Source organism: Fistularia commersonii, chromosome 9, assembly GCF_037954325.1.
Source record: "Fistularia commersonii isolate RoL2024-O1a breed Wild chromosome 9, RoL_Fcom_v1.0, whole genome shotgun sequence".
Lineage (NCBI taxonomy): Eukaryota > Metazoa > Chordata > Actinopteri > Syngnathiformes > Fistulariidae > Fistularia > Fistularia commersonii.
This window is the reverse complement of record NC_141292.1, coordinates 9,046,257-9,059,787: the sequence shown is the minus strand read 5'-3', so window position 1 is coordinate 9,059,787 and position 13,531 is coordinate 9,046,257. Positions and strand designations below refer to the sequence as shown.

The 13,531-nt window shown below is 40.1% G+C and overlaps 1 protein-coding gene across 5 annotated transcripts in view; it reads right to left on the bottom strand.

The window, feature by feature from the left end:
- The window catches only part of LOC147231144 (netrin receptor UNC5D-like), a 174,223-nt gene extending 163,016 nt beyond the window's left edge, over positions 1-11,207 (bottom strand). For all 5 annotated transcript variants that reach the window (XM_086152317.1, XM_086152320.1, XM_086152318.1 and 2 more), the window contains exon 1: positions 10,748-11,207. In XM_086152317.1, coding sequence (XP_086008443.1) covers positions 10,748-10,856 — 109 coding nt within the window. In that variant the 5' untranslated portion in view covers positions 10,857-11,207. The remainder of the gene's footprint in view (positions 1-10,747) is intronic.
- Between the last annotated feature and the right edge of the window lie 2,324 nt (positions 11,208-13,531).

The window sequence follows — 13,531 nt, the reverse complement described above, 5'->3', positions numbered from 1 at the left end:
ACCCAAAGTTTCTGAGCTTCAGTGATAGTTGGAATATAAATGGACTGGTGAACTGAGCTTTCTGGCTCAGCTCCCTCTTCCTCACAGACTGATGAAGACCGGTGCGGCGTCTGCATTTAATCAGCCCGTCCATTTCACGCTCCATTCTACCCTCACTTGTCAACACAAACCTGAGATACCTGAACTTGTCCTGCAACCAAAAAGGGACAAGAAACCAGTTCCAGGACAGAACCATGGCTTCTGAATTGGTATTACTGAAACTCATCACACTCAACTGAAAATCAGTTTTGGCTGTGGGAAGTCATTTGGTGGTGAGGCTAACAGGAATATATCCCCACTGAAGAGAAAAAAATTCCCATACTGGACATAGTCCATCCCCGATGAAGTCAAAACCAACAAAGTGCCGCTTACACCATCTGATGATGTTGCCAGTTGAGGTTAACGGGTTTCAGTGACTTCCTTGAACAGCTTGGGCTGTCCCAAGCTGTGCGGACATGTGCTGTCCCTCTGATGGACTCATGATTCAATCAAATCTCTGCACTTCCAAGATAACCTCGACATCTTCATCTCTGCAACCCTCTGGCTCTGTTTCCTTTCATTTCGAAAATTCAAATGGAAACTTTTAATTATGTTGAAAATCACCACCTGGCCTGCACACAGTACCTTCAGGTGTTTCCAATGGGTCATCCAAAATATTATAGGACCTTCAATCACTGAAAGACATAACAACACGCCAGTGTTGATCATGTCTGAAGAAATCTGTAAAAATTAATTAGATGACATCATAGGCTACCTAACTCTTCACCCATCAAGGGGACATGCTACGGTACAAGTGAGCAGAAACCTTTTGGGAAGAGTCATCACATGTCCAGTTAATATTCCATCTTGAAATAGCATGCCATGATCCTTGAAAAACAGCTCCTTTAGGTTATCATGCACCATTTGGGTCAGCAGTAAGGGAGCAGAATGTTAACAGGATACAAACAAATGACTGAGAATATAGTCGCAGACCAATTTGAACAGGATGAAGTTTGCTAATATCTCTCGGGATATAATCAAAATGCTTTGTTACAGAAATAGAAAAAAAAAAAAAAAAAAAATCAAGTTTGCCACAAACAACTGTCAACCATCATGTGTGCATAATTTCGATAAAATTACGATGAAAAGTCCACTATAAGTAATCATTAATCCGATGCCCAATAAAACTAATAACACTATAAATCAGACGAAAACTATTATAAATTCAACAAAATTGTATTTGGGCTTTGTTAACTTGCAGCTAATTACGATAATTTAAAATCATTGGATATGGTTCTGTTAAAATGGCTTTAAAAAAGTAAAGCAACATACAACAGTACTTTTCCTACGCTCCATTTTCATGCTGATGTTTGGCATTCAGCAGCCTCAAACAGAGAGGTATGTGGTATCGACTGATAGGGATCAGGACCATTCCAGCCCGTAGGCTATTAGGAGGGCAACAGTTCAAACTCCTGGCCTGCCGTTTCTTAATTGGTCCCCCCAGAAGCTTGGCACATACAAAGTTTACAATCACACAGGAAGATTATACTGAAGAGATGAAAGCACACCGGCACATGGGCGCCTGGCATCGATCAGTTCACTCCATCACTTCAGGTTCTTCTTCACATTTTTTAATCTAATTTCTTTTCACCTGCAGATTAAAATCGGCTAGGTTGGTCTTTGAGTAAATTGTACGAGTCGAGATAAAGAGACAGAGGAGAAAATGGTCAGAACAAATGGGAGATGACTCAGAGCTGCCTACTGGGTAATTGGGTTTTATCCTCTCATTTTATCAAGCCTTGTTTGGGATTACAACTGTTTAACACATATACACCAGAAAAGAGAAGGATACCTCGACATTGGAATTCAAGCCTAAACAGAGAAGTGGGAGAATGACACTTTTCTCGCTCTTCATGTGAGTTTGACCATTTTCTGTGGAAAATTCAGGGCACTCCAAACATATCTTGTACTGAGGTAAACACAGAAACAATGTTAACACAAGATGCCGCTGTAGAAAACCCTGTCTTTTCTAGTTCCACATTGTAATTCAGGCCATGTTCTTTTCAACCTGACATTTCAATTTCAGATGCTTCTACAATTCAGCGCTTTGAATATGAGTCTTGTCAGTATAAGTGCAAGCTCCGGTTGGAGACTGCGGCTGGATGACAATTGCAAGAGTCATCAAGCAGAAACACTGTAGATATCTTACCCTCTATTACATAGAATTTCATAACTATTTCTATCATGACTTTTGACAGCAAAGCAGAGCTTTTACGGAAGTAATTGATAGCAAATGTCACTCCGCGAACAGATCTTTTTGAAAGAACAGATTTTTATTCATATAGCAGATCACTACAACCAATTTGGATAAAATGCATCCCTTCATTCAATTACATGGAGAAGTTTGACACAGTGCATTCTGAGAGAAGTATAAACCAAAAGTTTCAAGACTCTTGGCAACATGTATTTTAGATATACTGGATACAGCATTCAAGGACATGGGATGAAACGCATTCATATAATGATGTTAAAACCATTCAAAACTGTTTATCATATAACCCAAAATGTGTCTGCCTAGAGTAGAGAAACATTTTTTAAGGAAACTATCTCACTTACTAATAGCCTTACCTGGGTATTGTTGCTGACCATATCATTGAACACAAGTGACTGACCTGAGAGGCTCTGTGGTGTGAAATTACTCCAAATTGTTTTCTGGGTTTAAACTTACTCGAAAGCCACCTGCTTTAGATTCAACAACGTATGCTATCATGTCGATATGGACTCAAATCTCCGAGGAACATCCCTAGCACCTTGTTGAATCTATGCCCAGATGAATTAGCTCAGCTGAGGTTGAACTGCTCCGAACCGACTAAGATGAAATGAAGCAGAATTGGGTAAAACTATCTATTGATTGCGTTGTCCGTGAGGTAAAACCAAAAGTAGTCGTAAAATGAATGTAACCACATCGATGCACAGAATAGATGTTATCTATCTTAATGACAAAAGGGAGTCCTTGGCTGAGGGGGAAGCTCATCAAAGTCACACATGCGGAACCTTTCAATGAAGCTCAAAGAGCAAAAGAAAACAGACGACAACTGAAAGAATAGACAAACACTTAAAGTCCATTCTTCGCAGTCAATACACAAGAGGAGAAAATTCAACACCGCTCGGTAATAATGTTTGGAAAATGTGATATTTTTCTAATCTCATTTAAATGTAAATCAGCACCACATTTTGTTTAACGTTCAGATTCATATTTGTCCGTGGTTTCTGCAAAATGTACATGTGTGTTTTTGTTTGTCCCATAATGAAACACCTTAACTGTTTGCCAGCCTTCCTTCGGCACCTGGGTCCTCTCAATTTTCATCATCCAACCGACCAGTTGCAGAGAAATAACAAGCTGGAGACGCTAAATAAGGTTAAAGTAGTTGAAATTAGCTCAAAAACTACATAACAAAACTGGTCTGCCTTGTCTCGTGGAGTTTATTCCTCCTGCTTATCAGTGAGCACGTTGCTTTACCCCAAAGTATGAATAATTTCAAGCACAAGTCAATTTTGCAGTCAATACCTCCACCAGAAAGAAATTATCTACATGCTAGGTATGAAAAATGTACGTATGTGCTGGTACAGTAAATATTACCTTAATGAGATAAATCACATTTAGCTGCAGTACAAGTTTGCAATAGAACAGATGGGAGTTGTGTTGACTCTTCGATTGTAATTACTTTGACTTTCAGAAGACTATAAATGTAAACTGATATACTACTGTTAGTTCATACAGCATACATTCTACAAATAGATCTGATTTGAAATAATATACTATTATAAAATGCCAGTGCATTTGTGTATTTTATAATTGTACTCTCTTTAGACTTGATTTTGAGACAATTCACCTCATCTTTTCTGATACTACCGTACCTCCAGGGCAGCAAAACATGCACACAGGAGAACTTTCCTTTGGAAACGATTCTACAAAAGAGTATCAGAAAGCCTCACTGAATGGTTTTCTAAAATGTGGCAGATGCAGGGCTTGGGTTTCTGTCGAACTTTGGTGCACATTTTAAGTGTAACCTTCAAAAATGCTTGATCTTTTCATGTTTATATAAACAGCAGTTTCACAGCTTGTGGTTTCAAAGCACTTTACACAAGATAGGATTCACCCATTCACACACACAAATAACCACTCTCTCACACACACACACACACGCGCGCGCGCACACACGCGCGCGCACACACACACACACACACACACACACACACACACACACACACACACACACACACACACACACACACACACACACACACACACACACACGCGCGCGCGCGCGCGCACACACCAATGGAAGGTGCTAACAAGGCCACCAAAAAAAGGCAGTAATTACTAATTTGTTTCCAGCATAACTTGTCCATTTGTAAAAGTTATGCTTTGTTGTGCTACAACATGGATGGAAAACCAATGGAGCAAGACACTCTTCCTCTTCCCTGAAAAAAAATACTGGTTTAAAAACTGGAATTTAAGTACTGGGTAATAATTTACATTTTGTACAATCGACTCATACACTTGAGTACTGCTGGTCCTGCGTTTTCGGTCAGTATTTGTGGCAGTGATAATCAATCACTATATTTTGGTTTGACTGTAGATCGAAAAAGTGACAAAGAAAAATGAATAAAATGTAAGTGTGGCGGTGTTGAGGAATCACAAGGGAGCCGAAGGTGAGTTTGAATTTAATTCCTCAACATTCAACCACAAGACTTATTCAGGAATAACTGCACCATAACCCAGGTGCCAAGCTTCACCCCCAATTCAGTCCAGTTGGTTGAGAGGCAGACGTACTTGAGTCACCAACATGAGATGAAAATCTTAATTGTGATTTCCTTTTTATTTTTACTGATTCATAGTCAGAATCAGAATCATTTCCTCTTATCACCCACCAAAATGGGTGAACTATGGTATACTCACAGTATGATAGCTAAAACCTCTGCTTTAATCAAAAGCGATTAAATATGTATTTGCTTTTGATTACCTCTAAAATTAATTCATCGGGGGGGGAGTTGTGACAGCTGCTCCCTGTCACTGACAAACTGCAGTGGCAGTTACTGATAACGGTGAATACTTAAGTATTCCGTACTGTAACCCTCCTATCAGTCTCTCTCTTTAGCCCCCAGCCTCATCCTTGTAACATCCCCTGCTCCCTTGTTCTGCCTCCGTGAGCTTGCCTCTCCTCTCCCCCTCAGTCAGGTGAGTTGAGAAATGATCCCAGAACCAAAACATTTGTCACAGCAACAATCCACTGAAACTAAATTACACTAGGGGGAATTGCAAGGGATGAGTGGACAACGGGAATGGATGAAAAGATGGGATATTTATGAAATAAACAGCACAAAGGTGCTACCTATAAGCACAGCCTGAGAGCAAGGAGGAAGAGAGGTGGTATGAGTGTTTGGCATTGAGGTAAACGTTATATGGAGCGAATCTTGACTTGGAGGCAATGCCCTTGAGTTAGCCAGTGAGGCATTGAATGGTGCATTGTGGATGGGCAGTTATCGCCAAGGCTTCCTTTTCAGCGTTATTAGAAAGCGCATGACAGCATTGCTGGCTGCTACCGAACAGAGGACGCCATGGCTGCGGGGGACGAGGCTGAGAAGCAAGTCTGCAGGAAGCAACTGAAATGCAAAATTTGACAGCCTATTATTCTCTTCATGGATTGCCAGACGAAACATGCAGTACAACATTACCCCATTTAGGACTAAATATTACAAATAGGGCTGTGAGGAAAAATGCCATGGATTTTCTTCTTTTTGGTCAACTGTATTGAAAATTGCTTTAATAGACAAACACACACAGGTTTGGACCTCAAACTGGCCAGAAGTGTAAAACGTCTACTATATGAAGGCACAGGCCTGGAAATAACCAGTATTGTCTTAAGAGTCTGTGCTTTGTATTACCCATCAAAAGAACTAACAGGTAGGTTGACCTGCGGTTTAGAGTTTTCAAAGAGAAAGAAACCCCATTGATACTTGAAGATGATTTCACTGTTGGTGTGGAAGATATGGTTGTAGTCATTTGTCCTTTTTGCCTTCACTCTTTAGAGCTTGTCTACTCGCCCCCAGTGTGAGGATGGAAAGCTGACCTTGACAGAAATCAATGACCATCTCCTTGGTCTTACAGGTGTGAGGATGAAATGGGTGCATCAGTACCAATTGAATAGTATTTAATGGGGCTATGTTGGATTATTGGTACAGCTATATATCGCAATATCATAGATCCCTTTGTGTTTGCCAGCCATCGTGTCAGTACTTCTCTGCTCCTGTAGAGATCACTGTTATGCCTGCAAAGGAGACCTCATTAAAAACACTGAAGCAGTGAAGTTTGTTCTCATAGAGCAATGACTGAAAAACACCAATTGATATTTGCAAACTTTTTTCTACAGCAGTGAATCATCTTGGCATCACCAAAGAAAAAAGGTAATTTGGAGAAAAAATGGAAGGACAATACTACCATGAAAAAGATTTGCTACATCTGAAATTTATTAAAATTATCAAAAAATGATGACCCCCCCCCCCCCCATGAGAAAATGTAATGTATTTTCTCAAAATGATGGAAAGACAGCATGAGTCATTTGGCTTTTAGACATATGTGAATATCAGCTGACCAATATGGGAAAATTAGAAAGAGCAAAAATGGAAAGTTTGAAAATAGGAAAGCCCTCAAACTTGTAGAGAATCACCAGGTTACTACCAAGATCTTAATCCATATCTCAATTAAAATAACCTGCTAATGTGCTATGAATATTGAAATCACAACAGGAATTTGAGTGGAAGAAACAACAGCCAAAAAGAAAATATCAGCAAAATAATACATCGAATGAAATAAAATGAAATGAATGGAGAAACACTTCATGGTAAGATCAGGGTTAAGCATTCATAGAAAACAAAATAAGTGGACACAACCTAATCCCTAGGCTGGTAAATAAACGTTTGCTGTAAATCTCTTTTTTTCCTTGCCTCAATGGAGGACCTCTCACCAGAACCACAATGAATGTGATGAACAATTTATATATTATTCTTTTTATAACACAAAAGCATTGTGTTCCCATCAACCCACCTCTCTCAGGAGTACAACACACGAAAGCCTATTCATTGACACATTTCTAAAGTTTCAGAATCCCACACGGTCCTTGGAAAACACTATTTGATTACTCGTGCTACAACTCCTAACCCGGCCTTGATCAGTGCAACTGTCACTCTTTGGCAATGTAGTCTGATTCCACCCCTCTGATGGGGAGGGGAAAGGATAGAAAAGGTGAGATGGATAGAAAAATCTGTTCCCCCTGAATAATGCAAGAGGGAAACTGTGCAATACAATGACCATGTAGTCTCCTATAAAACCAAGCTTCCGTGGAAACCAGCACGGTCGTGTTCGTGAATTAACATAGTTTAAAACACCATTTGAATTGGAAATTTGAGGCCTAGAGTGCAATTCCAAGGTTGAATCAAACATGGCCTTGATGATTCCTCTTTTTATTCTCCTTTTCTTTAAATGGGATAGAGGTGCTTCTAGTACAATGGTTTCCTGGGTTAAATCTGGACGTGAACCAATCACAGCAACTCAGCCACCAAGGACAAAATGATCATCGTCCTGATGTCAGCATTACAGCAAAGAGGTTTTACTCTGATAACCTTCTCCATCCTAGGATTTAAGTGAGGTGTTACAGTGGAAAGGTGCCATCACTGTGTCCCTGTGGGGAACAAACTGTCACTGTTCTAAACCGATTTTGGAAAATTAAAAAAAAAAAAAACTGTCTTTATTTCAACAACAGTTGATCACTGAGCTGTCAAACGCTGAGATCTCAATCCCTTTCCTTGCCAAGCGCCCACAAAATATTCACTTTTATCACAATCTGAGCAATAAATATGATGACGATAATAAAATGAAAAAATAAAAAATAAATCCAACAAAAGCGGAACACAGTTCATTTTTTCCATTACAGCACATATGGGGGTTCTTTTCCTGTTTATAAAACAAATTATTGTCAGTTAAAGTAACTGCAACAATATTATTGCAAGAGAAGAGCATCGAAAAACAATGTTCCATATACAACAAAGTATTGTAAAGTGACAGAGAGAGTTATATTTAATATATCACGTAACGAAAAAAAGTCTTAAAAAAAAAAGCTAAATTCAAAACAATCGGTGATACAGAATACACATATCTTGCTAATAAAATATTGATCTGATAGATTTTCAATTGCCAAAGCAAAATACTGTGATCAGTCTTCTTTGGCGGGTCAATATAGATAAATCTTGCTGGATTGTACAACATCATCTGCAGATATTATATTGTTCTCTTGCCACTACCCTTCAATTGCACATGTATTTTAAAGAGTTAAGTAGTTAAGGTTTCATGCTTGGCTGGACATTGTTTCATCATAGTTGCCATAGTTTGTGGAGGTCATTTGAAATCACGGTAAATGCATTTGCTATTCCTGCTGTATGCTCTCTCACAAGTATCATTTCTTCCATTTAACCAATGTATTATAGATGAATGATCTCACAAGACATGATCTTGACAGAGTTACCACACCGCCGTGCCGTCACTGTCAAGAAAAAAAGACACTTGGCCCACCACATGCAGATATCGGCTAAGACTTGACTCAAAGATGGAAAGGAAACAACTCAATTTCTTAGAGACAACAAATAATCTGACGGGACTATTTGCCGCCAGTGGGAAAATGTTTGTGTGTTTTTGTGGAGGATATAATTATTTTCTCCATGATTCATGCTTTCTTTTCATATAATTACTGTATCCAACACTGCCGATGTTGATAATATCGCTCAGCAAGAATATTTTACCACCCAGCCGATAGCACGTTGGAAATGCAGCACTTCAAACAGCTGTGTCACAACATATATGCAATTTATAAGAATTACATGTTGCACCTAGATTTTTTCTTTACTCTTTCACACTACAGGGACATGCGATAGCACATAAATGCTGCCAGTACAGCAGTGCCACCACCGCAGAAGAAACACAAAGGCAGATTTAAAAATATTTACCACCTCTAAGATCAATTTGAAAATAAAAAATTTGTCTGTATTAGTCTGTGATGAGAGCTGAAAATGGATGTCAATAGGTCTGGGGCAGTTTTCCTACAATTCCCAGTATCTCCACATAACATGACTTACATTTTAAGCTGTTCCTTGAATTCTATTTCCCAGAACTTCTAAAGCTTTACAGTTGGTCAGGCATGCTTAGGTGAGAATCTACGCCGAGAAAGGACTCCCCCAGTCAGCATCAGTTTGACCACAGCAATGTCTTCTGAAAAGGTTACTGCTGTAACTGCTATGGCAACAGTTATATTCTAACTGTAGGGAATTGATTCCTCTTAAAGACGAGCATTGAGCACTTTTCTTCCTCGGAAAGATGCTTCTGTTATCTTGGCCCTGATAAGAGAGGTGGTCAGTCCAATAACCGAATGTCTCCGCTCCTTACAGATGGTTGTGTGTAACAAACTATCCGGAGTGTCAAATTTACAAGTAAGCACATTTAGTACCATGCCACAAAAACAAAACAAAACACCGCTAACATTTACCCCAACAGCACACTGTCATTCGAACTTGAAGGATCCAGAAATGTTTGAAGACTGTGAACCTCATAGACCATTTATAGAAAATGCTGCATATTGCTCATACTTTTTCAAATATTTCCATTGCAGTTTATACAAGAATTTATCTGAGCAGGTCTGTAAGCCAGCAGAAGCATCTGCAGACCAGGGGCAATAAGCAGGATACAATGTGGATGTGCAGCTCCAATGCCGATTGTTTGATAAAAATAATTCAGCCATACATCGGCAATAGCAGTGTGAGCACAAGAGATCTTCTATTTTCTGTTGCACGTCAATGGAATAGGAAATGCAAGACCCATCTGGGATATGCAACTTTGGCTCAGATTCTGTGATAAGAACTTGCTGGTTTCAATAGTCTGCCAAGGTGCCCATTGCGCTGATACCCTACACCTGTGGTTTACGTGGTATCATGTACTTAGTGTTTGTTGTAATTTATCCACCACTTTTAAACTGAAACAAAAATGAATTCATTAACATAAAAACAACAAAAAAGTAAAATAAATAAATTCCTGAGGGTGCTTTTCAGTCCACCATCCTGCATTTGAACAAATTCAGACGCATGAATCAGAAAACATCTCATGTAGCCTGCCTTAACATCAGCAGATCAACATTGACCGCTGTGGTGTGTCTCATCTTATGAGCTGTAAAGCAAATATCAAGCTACTACCAATTTACTGCATCCCAAAATTCAGCAGCCCCGCACAAGGAAAGAAAAACAGAAACAATCTACTCTGAAATGTTTGCCATGCCTAAAGATGAATCCAAGACTTCACAATGATGCAAATGAGATTCGTGAAAATGAAGGCGGCTCTGAAGCACTCAAATCTCCCACCGGGATTGTCAAGCAGCAGTTACTTCTAGGTGAAGCAAAAACCTCTTTAGGTACACAGTTTAACATGAAGGCAAAGAAAGACTACAGTACTGCTGACATTTCTGTAGCAGAGAGGAGTCTACTACTAACTACTATGGACGTTTGAAGAAACAGATGCATCTGTGGAATGAAAAGTGAAAACACACGCGCATACACACACACACATAATTTAAGTTGCACTTTCCAATTAAGAATAAATAACTATAATTGAAAATAGCAGGGTGCTTGCCTCTAGCTGAAGTCCCCGGTGCCCGCAGCAGCAACAGCAGCAGCTGACCGAGAAGCAGCAGGAGCTGGACACCCGAACTCCGGTAGTATCCGCCCGAAAACTGTCCCATCACTGCTCCGCTCGTCTCCCGCCCCGGCGGGTCTGGGGGCCGCGGCGGCGGGTCTCACGCATTTGTCGTTCGCAAGTGAAGCTTCTCAGAAGAGTGAGTGTGTGTGAGAGAGAAACAGAGAGAGAAAGAGAGCAAGGGAGAGAGAGAGTGTGTATGTGTTTATGTGTGTGTGTGTGTGTGTGTGTGTGTGTGTCCCACCCGCGGCCACCTCTTCCTGCTCCTGCTCCCCCGGTAACGCTCCCCTCGGTCCAGGTGTCCGACTCGTTAGCGTTCGGCCAGGAGAGCCGCCGCCTCCGCCGCGGTGAGTGGAAGTGGAGGTGGAGGACGGGACGGAGCGGAGCTGAGAGGAGCTAAAAGGAGCTGAGGGGTGCAGAAAAGAGCTCAAAGGAGCCGAAGGGAGCTGAGAGAAGCGCAGAGGAGCGGAGAGGAACCGAGCGCAGCGGAGAGGGGCGGCGTGGAACGTTTCAGGCGCACGCGGCGCTCCGAGTGGATTTATTGGACGCTGCGCGCGAGCCAACCCAGGGAGCGCGTGTGAGAAAGAGAGAGAGGGAGAGAGAGAAAGTGTGCGTGCGCGCGCGCGTGCCCGTTTGTGCGTTGGGGGCTCCAAAAACCCGTCGGACCTGTTGAGATTTGCAAGTGTATTTTCGAGCATAAACTATGGCACATTTGTTTGAAAATGAATCAGAAATAAAGCTGTAGAGCACAATAAGCGAAATGGAGAAAATAAAATACAATTAACCCTCGTGCGATCTTAACATTATGTTTACTCCCCTTGTCCTACGGGTCAAAAATGACCCATAAGACAATCTTTGTACCCTAGTGGTGTACAGCCCACGTGGAAACATAAACAAAAAAGAAGCATCACTTTTTCTAATTATGGGGTCTCTTTAGGAAAAGTAATAAAATTTCAAGTTGGAATAAAATAGGTGAAGGTGTTTTTACTACAGCTAAACATGGTAGTGGGTCACTTGATTCGCAAGACAACACAAGGGTTAAAAAAATTAAAAACAATCTGTAGCCCCATTGGTAAGGCTGTCCTCAGTGAAGGAGCAACTAGGTGTAACAGAATACTTTTGGTTGTTTGTTTGTTTGCTTTGGCCAATTTTGAGTTTGTATGTTTTCATAGTATCACAATACATATGTATATTCAAACATATACATGCATACACACACACACATATATTGATTGTTGCTTTGCTAAACCCCAGCTCGCCACAATATACACACACACACGTATATACTTTCATACATGCAAACAAGTATTTTTTTTTTATTATTATTTTCCTTTTTTTAATCTGCAAGTTCCTTTTATTGTGGAAATCTAACAAGTTTAATTTCAGGAAGAGCTAATCTGTTTGCAGAACTGTTTTACTTCACCTGAGTTTCATTTGCTTTGATGCATGCAGCTCCATCTGTATCTAGTAGTACGTTTGAAAAAAAAAGAAAGCAAAGCAAACTTGATAACATTTACAGACCTCATGAAACCATGGCAAGCATTGGAAATTGAACATTTTTAAATATAAAATGTTCCCTTGAGCCATGTATGTGACACTCATATGAATGTTTGATTAAATGTGACAATGGGAAATGATGGTATTAAAATTACTTAACTGTTTTTTGTGAGGAAAAACACAACTTTTAAAAAGTAAGCTTTAACAAGTTAATGCCAATTTTCTGTTTTAATTGAAGGTATTAACTACCTGGAGGTGTACCTTGACCTCCTCTCTACCAGCTCACTCGCCGGAGGCCACTCCTCCCATGCCTTTGTCATGACAAATGCCCAGAGCAGTAAGACTTACTAAAAACCTAATTGAAAATTACAAGAGTGATTGCAGAAATTAATTTCAAATCACCAAGCATAAATGTAAAAAATCCAGAAGAAATTATCAATCCCTAACCTTGATATGAGTATATATTTCAAATTAAACAAAAAATGGCCGTGTGTGTGCGTGTATTTGTATCTGCCCGAGTTTTCTGTGGTTTCTTTACTTTCCTCCTCCAGTACAAAAATACTTGCAGCAGGTAAGAAGACTTGTGCAAATGAGAATTTGAACGATCATGGCCTTGTGATTGGCAGTTGATCAGCGTATGTTAAATCACGCCTCTCGACCCATGCCAGCTGGGATTTGCTCCCCCCAAACCGCAACCCATGAGTACAGGCCAAACTTTGGACGAAAAACAAAATGATGGTCAGTTGTCTGTGGAGGTTCTCAGTCATCCATGTCCTGGTGGATTCTTGCTGAAATTGTCTGTCTTGGGAACTGGACTTGAATTTCTTCACTTGAAGATGTTTCACCCCTCATCTGAGAGGCTTTTTCAGTTCTTCAAGTAAAGAAATTAAAGTCCAGTTTCCAAGACAAGAAGATTTCGTTAAAGATGGTCAGTTGGTTGCACGCACACTTCTGGATTTATGCTGAAGAACAGAAAGTCAAAAACCAATGCAAGTTCAGATGCACTCCAAGTTGCACCCAGAGATGAATCATGTGTGTGGCATTAAAGAAATCAAATATGGAATTTAATCAAAACATAACTTGAAACCTATATTTGACCTGTCCGCATGATTGCGTTATGGAATTGTCTCAGTTTTAAACCACACAGGCACAAATAGACATTGTCAAGGGTAAAACTAGTACCTGACTGTGAGTGAAAAAATCCATTATATGCTAAAAGGTGAT